Here is a 13331-nt window from a genome sequence, read left to right as displayed (position 1 = left end):
TACAGCTGATTATCTGTATTTCAGGGTATCTGTAGGGTTTTGATTCTGTGTCCCTGACCCGTATTTTTATTTTCAGGCTGGTTCCCTCAAACCTGAGGACCATTCATGGTTTCCCCCATCTGTTACCAGTAGCCACATCTATTCTGCAGTTCTCAAGTTTGTTTACTCTGGAATCATCTTTGTCAAGCCTATCTTCTTTGTCCTCACATACGGTCTAGTACCAAGTGATTTCAATTTATTTATTTATTTAGTTATTATTATTTATTTATTTATTTATTTATTTATTTATTTAGAGAGAGAGGGAGCAAGAGGAGACTGCACACACACAGGAGGGAAGGGGGGGAGGGGGAGAGAGAATCTAAGCAGGCTCCACACCCAGCATGGAGCCCAACGTGGGGCTCAATCCCATGACCCTGAGATCATGACCTAAGTGGAAACTGAGTCAAAACGCTCAAACGACTGAGCCACCTAATAACACCTGAAGTGAGTCCATTTTTAGTAGGCTTTAGATACATGTTTCTCCCCTTCTGGCTGCTCTAATCCAAACCTTAATCATTTTACAGTTGGACTCCTTGCTGGCTTCCTCCTCTCAGACCTACTTAACTCATAGCAGAGCACCTTCTTAGTCACATGTCATTTTGAACATAGCAGTCATTTTCAATTCTGTTTAAACCAAATGATTTAAGACTTGAAGACACCGCTCTACTGACCTCTATCTAGAGGCCTTCATTTCCAACACTCTGGATTCAGGCTCATCAACACAGCAAAGTATGTTTTTTCCCATCATTGTGTGTTCCCCAGTCCTGGGTACGGATTCCAGAGCCCAAAGCCTCTTAACCATCATGTGATAAAGTATTTAAGAATGTGGGCACTAGAGTCCTAGGTTAGAATAGTTCCATTTCTGATTAATTGTGAACCTCTATGATTCAAGCTCCACGTGGAGTACCAACCACAGCACCAACTAGCCTCAGCTGTTGTTAGAACTGAGATTATCTATATAAAGCACCGTCCAGCACACAGTAAGCACTAAAGAAGCATTAGCTATTATTCCGGTCTCACTATTACTATACTGGCTCCTAACAAGAGACCTAAGGTCTGGAACATACTAGGTGGTCCATAAGATGAATATTCATTCTTGCTCCTAAAATTATTGAAACACTACTGAAAGATACAGGTTTTAATTTGGGAATTTGACCTACCTTTAACTCTGAGTTGGCTGCAAATTTCTGTCCAATTAAAGCTGCATTTCCTCCTACATAGTGCTGTAAGATAGTTCAAGGTTATTAGACAGTATTTTAGCAAACCATGTTACCCAAGCTTAGCAATTTTTTAGTTTATTGAATTTATAGTCTTTTTTTCCAAAAAAAATTTGTGGTTGGTTTACAACAATGACACATAGATGAGGTTAATAAAATTGTTAACCTCCTAGGTTTACAATGAATTATAAGCAGAGGTGAAAAAAACCAAATACACGAACCATGAAAATTAGTCTAACAGTCTTAACTGTAGATCAAACCTGGCCTTGAGCTTCCAGGAAGCCAGGACAGATAAAGGAAACATGAAAAACGTGGGCAGATCTTATCTTCTATGCCACAGTCCTACTAAAATGAGTGTATGACTGCGTCACTGTCCTCCTAAAAATCATTCAATCGATACCACAATGAACTAAAATCCAACCCAAAAGTGAGGCACATAGGTCTTTCCTTATCTCCCCTCCCTTCTACCTTCCTCTCCTGTGCTTCCCTCCCACACCATGCTGGCAGCTCTCTGAGCCTGCCTTTCTCTTTGTGCTTTTAGCACATGCTATTCCTCTGCTCAGGATGCCTGTCTTTTCTCACGCACTGGAAAATCCCCAATTACTTCTCAAGAATCAGTTGCACTCACCTCTTCTGCCAGGCTTGCTGTCCCCTTACCTCACTGCCACCTCAGCCTCTACAGCGCCCCTCCCAGACAGGAATACAGATCCCTTGCTACCCCTATACCAAACCTCCGCTAGAGGCCTACCCACTTGAGCTACTGTCATCAGGGTGCAAGACTAGCTCCCTCAGGACAGGACCGGCTGTCTTCTTATAGTAAATGCTCAGTTTAAATCTAGCAATGTTTGTTGCTAGATTTCGAGAAAGAGGTGTTAGAAAATATAAAGGGTTTCCTGAGAGCAAGTCTAAGGGTAAAGGGCCCTAACATAGAATAATATTTCCTAAATACCACCTCTCTTAGCAGCAGATCTGGTCCTTGAGAGAGAGATGACTCAAGGCTGGTATTCCATGTTGCTGACTAAGGATGGATCCATGTGCTCTGGACACCTGACAAGCAGGAGATAAGGCTGATGCTCTATTGTGAAAACTGAGAAGCCTAATCAAGACTCCTACCCGGATGGGATGCCAGCACCTCACCTTCCAGTCCTTGGCAGTATGGAGAGGCACAGACTAAACAATTCAATTCTAGATTCTAGACCTTGCTTTCATCCTAAGCTTTGTGTTCACCAAAGTCCAGAATCAGGTAAACAGTTACAGCTTTCTATAGGTAAATTTAAAGCTTTCTGTGATATATAGGCTAAACTTTGGTCTTTTCATGTTAGCATGAATTTTTATTTGCCCATGATGGCCAGAAGAATTTACTAAAAATCTTAGGGGAAAATATTAAGATTCTATGAAGTGGATTTTAAATTTTTCATGTAATGGGTTTTTTTTTAAGATTTTATTTATTTATTCATGAGAGACACAGGGAGAGAGAGAGAGAGAAACAGAGACACAGGTAAAGGGAGAAGCAGGCTCCATGCAGGGAGCCCCACGTAGGACTCGATCCCGGGACCCCAGGATCACACCTGGGCTGAAGGCCGTGCTAAACCATTAAGCCACCCAGGCTGCCCTCATGTAATAGTTATTAATGACTGTTTTATGAATCTGCTTATGGTTTAAGGGAGTTTGAAAAAACACCAAGTGAAGTGTCACCCTGGAGGAAGGTAAGGAAGTACATTTTAGGACTCATAATTTTAAGAAATAACTTGGACAATCAAAAAAGCTGGGTAAAGTTTTTATACAAAAAAACTTTTTTTTTTGCATTATGAAACAAAAGGCAGGATCAAGGCAGAAAAGAATAGAAATTGAATTAGTGGTTCAAATACTATGACCATAAAGACTTTTTGCAGCGACTAGTCATCATGTTAGAACTACCCAGATTCTTTCATAAGAGATCAGAATCTCAGCTCAGCTATAAAAATGATTGCAGCTGACATCTTAAAAGCTTGTTGTCTGCTTTACAAACTCAGCTGGGTAACGCCCATGCCTACTTCTAATGTTCAAATGGGAAGCTTCAAAAGAAAAAAGAACTTTAAAACCTTAAATGTTCTCAAAATAAAAGTGGTCATAAAGGATGGCCTGTGAAAGGTACCAATTAAAAATAGCATTAAAAGAACTCCCCGAGTGGAATGCCTGGGTGGCTCAATGTTGAGCACCTGCCTTCAGCCCAGGGTGTGATCCTGGAGTCCCAGGACTTGCATCCGGCTTCCCGTGGGGAGCCTGCTTCTCCCTCTGCCTATGTCTCTGCCTCTTTCTCTAAGTCTCGAATGAATGAATGAATGAATGAATAAATAAAACCAAAAAAACCCAGGAACTCTCTAGCAAGAATCACATCCAGACTGAGAAGACTAGCCAAAGCAAGGATTTAGGTGAGTAAAAAGAACTGAGGGGTAGAGGGATGCTGAAATAAACAATCAAAATCCAGCCGCAAGAGGCATGAGGGCATGTGTAGCAGTAGGTATGCTAGGGTGAGAGCCTGGGTCTGCAGGCCCAGCTCTGCCTCTTGCTTCATGAACCTCAAGAAAGTATCTGGACCACGTGGACCCCAAGGCTTTATGATCATATGAGCCTGGGGACCCCTAAATTCTGTCCATCTCTGACAGGTTCCACCCTGTAGGCGAGGAGTTCTCAAAACAGGGTTATCAGAACAAGAGCATCAAGGAAACTTCCCAGAAGGATAGTGAATTCCTGGGTCCCAGCCTGCACCTACCGAATCAGAAACTCTAAGAGCAGTTGTTTCAATAACCTCTCCAAGTGATTCTGTGTTTCAGGTCTGAGAACCACTGATCTAGACCAGTGCTTCTCAACCAATGCGATTTTGCTTCCCTAAACTCTCCCCAACTCTGGAAACAGGTGACCATGTCTGGAGACATTTTTAACTATCTCAACTAGGGGAGGATGGGAGTGCTACTGCCTGTCATCCAGTGGGTAGATGCCAGAGATGCTGCTGAACATCTTACAACGTGCAGGACAGCCCCTACAACAAAGAATTCTCCAACCCAATGCATCAGTAACGCTGAGGTAAGGAACCTGGCTCTGGATCACTCAAGCAGAGGTGAGGATCCATGCCCCCCTTGTCCATGCCAAAGTTACAACCAGTGCTGTGTGTCTGGCCTTTTTCTCTTGCTCAGGAAGGACTCAGCCATATTATGATTATTCCATGTTATTAGCCACAAGCAATATCCAAATAGGAGGAGGCATCTTTACCTTAAGCTTGGGTAATATGAAGAAAGAGCAATTTAATGGATGAACCAAAATTTCAGTCACTATACTTCATCAATGTTGGCTGAACTGAACTGACTAGAAACAGCAGAGTTAATGGAAGTTCAGATACACAGCTTTACAGAAAGGGAAACCAGAAAAGGAATTCCCAACAACCACCCTCCAGAAAGACTAGAGGAAAAGTTGTTTGGTTGCTTTAGGACCCTTACAAAACGCTATCTTTCCCCACCTTATCTTAATTCACTGCTGGCGAACCAAACAGACCTGGGCTCCTGGGAGCTCGGATGCCATCTGGGCAATGTCCTGGAAAGCTTCCTTATCGCTGAAGAAGCGCTCGGCTGCAGCTCCCTTCCCCATGAAGTGAACGAAGGCTTCCTCCAGATCAGTCCGCGAATGCAGAATGCTGTGATCCTTCCCATTCCCAGGATTCAGGCCAAGCGCCTGCAAGAGCTTCACCCCTGAGAGCACTACATCCACACAGGCATTGACTCTGGAAAGAAGAAGCAAAGAGACAGTGTGAAAGAAAAAAGGAGAGGCACGAAGGCAGATACTTTGCATTAACAACACAGAAATGTTTCCAGGAACTGTATTCAAACAGAAAAACTAACGAAGTGGATTTGAAACCTCAACTGGGAAATAAACAGCATGTGGCAGAAGGAAGATTCCTTTATCTGGACAAATGTCTTATTAGAATCAGAACACAGGAATCTTTCCAATAGGATGGCAAACTTTTACACTAGTTGAAAAGACAGGTGCTCAGCATTTTGGAACAAAGCTATCTCAATAATACAAATACAGCATTTCTGAGAAAATGTTGGCAGAGCCAAACTGTCTGGATTCATACTGGGTTTGTGACTTGAGCAAGTCACTTTAACTTCCGGGTCTCAATGTTCTCACTTACAAAATGCTGTTACATAGGTGTCTAATCCAGAGCTGTTTTGAAGATTAAGTTAATATATGTTTAGGAACACTGCTTGGTGGAAAGCAAGCAAAACAGAAGTTTTGGTCAAAAGCCAAGTATCAGATACCTTTCCTTAGGATGGTGGTAAGATACACTAAATACCTAATGTCTAAATACTCCTAGCTGAAACTCTTCAAGAGTTGTGGTGCCTTAAAACTGAGGCACACACTTGCAGTCTTATAACAGTTCATCACTTGGCAGGTGTTCACTGGGCAAATCCATGACCTTTAAAAGTTTTGTAAGAAGCCAATACTGCATTATCTGGATGGCTCCAAGGAACCAAATAATAAAGCACTATGGTTGCCTGGCATGGCTTCTCTATGGTCTGCACAGAAAAGTTCTGGCTTATATTTGTAATGTTACTTTGCTAAATAAAAATCATCCCTTAAAAGAGAACGGTTAAATGATTTGGGTAGCTAGAAGAGGACTTCCTGCCCCCCACCTCACACTCCCTTTTGTTTCTGCCTCTATCTTCTGGGGATGTCATTCTTGCCAATGGGGCTAGATGACCACACAGGCAGCTCGAAGCCTCTGAGAAGGCCAAGGCTCACAGCAGGCTAAAAAAATAGTTCCAGGTGATAAGGGTGGCTGGGCTTCCAGGGTAATTTGGAGCAGTTGTAAAAGTAGACAGTATACTCATCAATAGAGAAGGCCCAAAGGACTAGATACTAGTGTAGAATATAGCTACAATGTTTCCTTTCTAGTTTCTTAAAAAGAAAAAAACCCTCTTGATCTGGGAATTAAGACAATACTAATTCATTAATGGTGGTAAACTCTAAGAGGAAGGAGACTGAGTAAAGGAGAGAAATTTTATTTTTCACTAGATATATTTCTGATTTTTATAGGCATATATTACTTTTGTCATAAAAAAACAATTTTTAAGAGGTTCGAATGGAGGCTAGTCATCACTGATCTCACTCAAGCAAAGTTTACAAGGGCAAGGAAGAGACCCATCTCTCCTAGTGACACAGGCTGACTGCACCCCCATCATAAGGATTCTTTAATTTTTCCTCTATGGATCCCATGCTTTTAAAAAGATTTTTACCTACCAAACAGCATTTAATTTTTTTTTTTTATTTATGATAGGCACACAGTGAGAGAGAGAGAGAGAGGCAGAGACACAGGCAGAGGGAGAAGCAAGCTCCATGCACCAGGAGCCCGACGTGGGATTCGATCCCGGGTCTCCAGGATCGCACCCTGGGCCAAAGGCAGGCGCTAAACCGCTGCGCCACCCAGGGATCCCCCCAAACAGCATTTAAATACTCAAATTTTCTTATTCTTTTAAAACAAAGATACATACATACTCTGGTCAACTGGAAAAGTATAACCTAAGAGTTACTATGCTTTTCTGTGCATAAAACACAGACATTCACGTGACAGGTGCTTAATATGTAAAACATATTCCTTTCACAGCCCCACATAAACCAAGTACACCTTATAAAACTGGTCTCAATTCCACCACATACAGGGCGTTCTTTATTTCTACTGGATGCAACATTAGATGTCCAAAGGGTAGACTCTTTTTTTTTTTTTAATTTATAGAGACACAGAGAGAGAGAGAGAGAGGCAGAGACACAGGCAGAGGGAGAAGCAGGCATCATACAGAGAGCCTGACGTGGGACTCGATTCAGGGTCCCCAGGATCATGCCCTGGGCCGCAGGCGGCACCAAACCGCTGCGCCATGGGGGCTGCCCCAAAGGGTAGACTCTTAATAGAAATACTCTCCCTGGTTCTCAGAAATAAGTAGATTCCCTAGTTTCAGACATGTGCAAGTTTGGACAGTGAGTGATACTATTTCCACCAAACAGCCCTATCTGGAAAATGTCTCCTAGTGGATTTGGGTCCTGATCCTGGAGAGCAAAAGTTCAGACGCTGAGGGATTCCCACATTTGAAAACAGTGGCTTGCACGAACATATCACCTTCAATTCCAGTGATACACTGAGACCCTGAACAGGGTCTGATTCTTTAAAGATGAGAATGGAGAAGTTTGCAAAAGTTACAAAAAAAAAAAAAAGGAGCAAAACCAAAAGAAGCAATGTTCAGCATATGTCGTAACACAACACAAAGCCCAACAGAACTAATTTTGAGTAAAAAATGTAACTACAATAGGAATATTTTCCACCCTTCCTTCATCACATCAAGAAAAAGACTTACAAAGGAAAAAAATGTATTCAGTTGCTTTCAATAATAAAGATAATTGAACCTCTATGTGCCAGATACCAAACTAAGTACTTCTCCATGTGCTTTCTAGTTATACTTTAACCAGAGCAAGAAACTTCCTCTGCACTTACCTCAATTCAACAGCATCCAAAAATGTAAACAAGCACATTACCTACGGTGCTTTATTATCCAGGGAATTAAAAGAAGGGAGGGAGCAAAAGAACCAGAAGACAAAAATTATGCTCATTTGACTTTAGGCAGAATTTCAGAGTTGAGTAAGAAATGTATAAAGGACTATAATGTGAGTTTGGAGAAAAATAGAGACACAGATGAAATAACTGGAAAACAAAGCAAGGCAACAGATGCTGAATGTCCAAATAAGAGGAAGGGCTAGAATGGGCTTTCAGGCCTACTGCCAGGCCTTCACCCCCCTACTCTTGGGGGGGTGGGGTGGGAGAAGGAGGCGCAGTTCCCCTTCTAGACTCCAAGTTTGTTTTTGTTTTTTTTTTTAAGATTTATTTATTCATGAGAAGGGAGGGGGCAGACACAGGCAGAGGGAGAAGCAGGCTCCATGCAGGGAGCCTGATGTGGGACTTGATCCTGGGACTCCAGGATCACGACATAGGCTGAAGGCAGGCACCAAACTGCTGAGCCACATAGGCATCCCATCTTTTTTTTTTTTAAGATTTTATTTATTTATTTGAGAGAGAGGCTCCCCACTGAGCAGGGAGCCTGATTCGGGGCTCAATCCCAAAACCCCGGGATTCTGACCTGAGCTGATGGCAGACGCTTAACTGACTGAGCCACCCATGTGCTCCCTAGACTGCAAGTTCTTTAAAGGCAAGGATGGTGGTTCTCATCACCTCACTTGTTTCATTACCTGTAAAATGTTTCCTTAGGTTCTTCCTAGCTTTAACACTATACCTGAGATACTACAACAGGTAATCATCATCACCATAAGATGCAGAACTGCAGAGAAGAGAAATCAAGACGGGTAGGGGCAGTGGTCTCTGGACTGAGCTCCGGATGCTGCTCTGGACAGAGAAAGAAGGCTGGTATATGAAGCACTGCATGTAAAGCAGGCACTTTCAGACAGACCACACCAATTTATAAAAAAAAACGTGGTAAGATAGAGAAGTGGTCACAATGCTTAGAGCTGAGAAAAGTTGAGGTTGAAGGCTGACTACCATGGCAAAGGCCACAGCTACAGGAGCCTAAAATCAAACCCAGATTTATCTGATACTGAAGCCCTCACTGGGAGCATGCACAAGCAAAGATGCAGATGAAGGGATTAACTCTGTATGGATACAATAAGAATGTTGATCTAGTTAGAATGGAGAGTTGAACAGAGGAATAGAGTGAGATAGGTGTCAAACGTCAGGGTGAAGCCAGGAATGAACACTAGGTTTATCATTTACCCAATGAGTCTTTGGCACCAGAGTCCAATTTTGAGGCCGGGGAGGTGGTACATTTTAGAAAGACGTGGTAGTGGGCTTGCATCCTTTATTCCTCTGGGTCCTTTCCACCAGCTCCTACGCTGGTGCCTCCCAGAATTCCACCCTTGCCATTTATCTCCCTTTCTTGTTCTCTCCCGGGATAATCCCATAGAGTCTCTGACCTCAACTTAACTACTGGCATCTTCAGAGCCTGCAAGACTGCTCCTCAATATGCTCCTAAGCTTTGGCCTGTCAGCTGATGGCTCAGCTTCATTTGAAATCCCATAAGCAAGTGCACTGCTCCTTCTCTGAAATCCAACCTGTTATCTTCCAACACAAACTTGTTCCTTTTTCTTAATCTCTCTTATGGCAACAATGTGGCATGAACATGGAGACAGGAACAGGCTTACCTTGTGCCTCTGGTATTTGACAGCTGGGTAATTTTGGGCCAATCAATATTTCTAAGCTCTGGTGTGCTTATCTGTAAAAACTGGATGACAATATCTGTATCTACCTACTTAAGGTTGTTAGCTGTTACTCGATGCTAAAAAACTTGCTATTTTGGACTGCCTTTCTTTACCACATTCAACCTATTAGCAAATCTCACACTTGGCACTACTGCCGATGAAAAAAGGCTCTTTTCTCCCTTCTCCCAGATCCTAAAATGACCTCTTAACTAGGGTCAGGATCCCAAGACTTTCCTCCTTATGGACCACATTAAATTGTATACTGTGAGAGTGCAAATGAATATATGTGTGCGTGTTCTACCGAGAACTCAAACCACGACACCTCCTCCCCCAGATGAACTTCTGGTACAAGTACTGCCACTGCTCTCAACTACCTCTTTGCACAACCCCATCTTTAGGCTGAAAATCCCTTTGGGTAATGAAAAATGTTACCAATGTCTGTCTGGTACCCACACAAATGATGTGAAACCGTCAAACAGAACCACTGCTCAAAACCCACCCTTTACATCCCCACTAGTTATTCTCAGAAAGATCTTAGCCTCATTTACCTACTTTCACTGCTTTCCCACCACTTGGTATAAAAGGTCCCTCTCTACCAGAAGTTCCTTGCCCTCAACACAGGCGCAACTTGCTCTTTCTAAACTATGTACCTCACATTTGGTTCTCTCTGCCCAAGTGGAGTTACTCCCCTACCCCTGGGTGGAGAAACCCCATTTTCCGTTTCTTCTCCAGGACCTAAACCATGCAAATCATTATAGCAGAATATATTTTCCAGGATGGACTCAAGATATTCCATCCCACGTGTTCTCTTTACAGACACTCCTCCCATCAAGGTGTGTCCTGAGTCCCATCTGCTTGAAACCATCTGCACCCAGGACAGCGGTGGAAGTGATGCTATGTGCTTTTAAGTTTAGGTCATAAAGGGCATTAAGGCTTCTGCCTGGTTGTAGGGACATTCTGTCTCCTTACCCTGCTGTGAGAAAGCTACGTAGCTGTGGCAGACAACCACAATCAACCTTTAAGAGGATTCCAGTCCCAGGCACAATCTGACTGAAACTGCGGGAGACCTTGAGTCAGAACTGCCTAGCAAAGCCTAATTGAGCCTCAGAATCATGAGAATACACCAAATAACCATGTTTTAAGCTACCAAGTTTTGGGGGGATTTGTAGATGTAGCAACAGTAAATGGAACATCACCTTCTCGGAGCTTTTCCAAAACCTTACCCTGGGAGGAATTAGCAATCTTTTGGAACACAAGACTACTTTTTTTTTTTTTTTTTACCACTAGTTCTGCAAAGCACTTTTCACAATTGTCGTAAACAGCACGGTGCGACCCTATCCCCCCATCAATTCATACATTGAAGCCCTAACCACAAATGTGTCTGTTTTTGGAGACAGGGACTATTTAAGGAGACAACTAAGGTTAAATGAAGCCATTATCCGAGAGAACTAATGTCCATATAATAAGAGGAAGAGACATCAGGGGTGTGCACCCAGAGAAAAGGCCATATGGTACACCTGCAAGGCAGGAAGAGGACTCAATGGAAACCAACCTTGCCAGCACCTCCCCTTGATCTGAGACTATCAGCCTCTAGAACTGTGAGAAAATTTAGGTTGTTTAAGCCACCCAGTCTGTGGCACCCTGTCATGTCCGCCCCAACACTAATAGTGAATATATCTAGTTTCATCAATTGGGGTGGGGACCTTGTTTCACCCATTTCTGCATCCTCAGAACCTAGCACAGACCTGACATGTATTACGTAGTCGCTGATAGGTGTGTAAAGCCAGGGGGAATGCTTCAGACACTGATAAGGAGGGGCGCCTGGGGGGCTCAGTCGGTTAAGCGTGTGACTCGATTTCAGCTCAGGTCATGATCCCAGAGTTTTGGGATGGAGCCCCATGGTGGGGTCTGCCGCCTGCCCCCCCCCCCCCGTGCCCCTGTTCTTTCTCTCAAAAGAAAAGAAAAGAAAGAAGGAAAGAGAAAAGAAACAAACTCTAATAAGGAAGTGAAAGGGCCTGAACTTGAAAAAAGAGGTAAAGGAGACACATCGGAAGAAACAATAGGCTGATTAGGAGGAGAAAAAAAAAAGCACTATTGGGTCCCCACCCAGCTCAGCACCTGGAGCATGCAACTCTTGATCTGCGGATCGGGTGTGAGCCTCACACTGGGTATAGACATTACTTAAAGTATCTTAAAAAAAGGGGGGGGGGAAGGGGGGGGGACAAAATTCCTGACATTTGCATGCTTTTACATAAGACACCACGCAAGACTGCCGTTATCTCCCTTAATCTTCAGGCTAACTTGGCTCTTCCTTAGCCTTGCCCCAGCACTCACAAAAACTAGCAGAGTACTTCGCAGAAGGCCTGCCCTTTTTTTTTTTTTTTTGGTACGGTGCTTCTGAGTTGATGGTTAAGTTATTTAAGTCGAAGCGAGACTGGGTTTAAAGTCGGTGCGAGGGTGACAATTACACTTCTGCAGAGGGATACAAAGAAGGGAGGGAGGCACTGGCGGTGCGGGGGTGGGGGGGTGGGACCCTCAATAAGCGATGTCACTGAAGGCGGAGGAGGAAAGGGCTTTCATGGAGAAGAGGGCATGTTTCACGCACGGAGGGCTGGAGGGAGAGGCCAACGACGCCTAAGTCCCCAGGGAGCGCCGGGAGCGAGCGCGCTCGGCACCGACCACGGTGCTAAGGAAGGGGGCGGGAGGGAGATAAAGTCGGTGGCGCGCTCGACAAGTTCAGAAGAGGGCGAGAGCCGGCAGAGCGGTGTAAGGAAGACCAAGCGTCTGACCGCAAAAGAGGCAGCTGCCCGAGGAGGAGCCGAGACAGGAATGGAAGCGGCTGGAGGGCGTCGGGCTGCGCGGGGTTCGCGAGAGGCTGTCAGGCGGGTCCCATCGGGAGGAGACGCGGCTGCGGAGAAGCCAGGCGGGAGGCGGCGGCGTCCGGGGAGTCCTCGCTGCAGTGACGAGCCGGGCCGGTCCGGTCCCAGGCATCCGACGCTTCCCGCCAAGGAGGCGGCGCGGACGCCAGCGCCGAGGGGCCTCCCGGGGGGCGCCCGGGAAGCCCCGTCTCCGCGCCGCTCTCCCTCCCCGTCCCCCAGCCGCCCGGGCTCCGCCGCGGCTGCCCTCGGAGCGCCCGCGCCTCCTGCAGAGACCGCGAGACGCAGGCCCCGCAGGCACTCACCCCACGGCCACGCGGCGCCAACGCCGGGCCGGCCGGACGATGAGCGCGTCCCAGGCGGCCGCCAAGCGGCCCTCAGGGGAGCCGGGTCCCGGGGGCGCGGGCGCCAGCTGCAGCGAGCTCCACAGCGAGCGCAGCGCCGAGCCGGGCAGCTGCGGCTCCAGCAGGAGGACGCAGCCCACCGCCAGCGCCAGGAAGCCGGCGTACGCAGAGCCGCGCCACAGCGCCATGGGGACGGAGCAGCCGCGCCCGCGGCCCACTGCTTTCCCGGCCCGCGCCTCTTCCGTCTCGGCATGCGCCGACGTCAGCACGCGCCACGTCACGCCGGCGCGCCACGGCCCCCGAGGGGCGGGGTCTGCGCGGCTCCCGGGGGCGGGGTCTGCGGGGCGCGCGTGCGCGCTCGAGGGCCGGGGCGGGGTTTCGGCAGAGGCCGGGGCGCGGCGCTGGGTCCCGGGCGGCCTCTCCGCGGTCCGCCGCGACGGACCCCACCGGAGGGGCGAGGACACGCTCATCTTCCCAGTGCGACCAAGCGGAGCAGCCTCACGTTCCTGTCGGAGCCGGTCCGCGTCCCCTTGGGAGCAGCGCCTCCTCTTGATCCGCCGCTCGGC

The 13331-nt window shown here is 46.3% G+C and overlaps 1 protein-coding gene across 2 annotated transcripts in view; it reads right to left on the bottom strand.

The window, feature by feature from the left end:
* ADPGK (ADP dependent glucokinase) overlaps positions 1-13023 on the bottom strand; it is a 32255-nt gene extending 19232 nt beyond the window's left edge. For both annotated transcript variants that reach the window (XM_055320214.1, XM_055320215.1), the window contains exons 1-3: positions 12727-13023; positions 4785-5010; positions 1200-1262 (exon numbers count right to left, since the gene is read on the bottom strand). In XM_055320214.1, coding sequence (XP_055176189.1) covers positions 1200-1262; positions 4785-5010; positions 12727-12953 — 516 coding nt within the window. In that variant the 5' untranslated portion in view covers positions 12954-13023. The remainder of the gene's footprint in view (positions 1-1199; positions 1263-4784; positions 5011-12726) is intronic.
* Positions 13024-13331: the final 308 nt, after the last annotated feature.

Source organism: Nyctereutes procyonoides, unplaced genomic scaffold (genome assembly GCF_905146905.1).
Source record: "Nyctereutes procyonoides isolate TBG_1078 unplaced genomic scaffold, NYPRO_anot_genome, whole genome shotgun sequence".
Lineage (NCBI taxonomy): Eukaryota > Metazoa > Chordata > Mammalia > Carnivora > Canidae > Nyctereutes > Nyctereutes procyonoides.
Note: the sequence above shows the minus strand (reverse complement) of the source record. Positions and strands in the feature narration are given on the sequence as shown.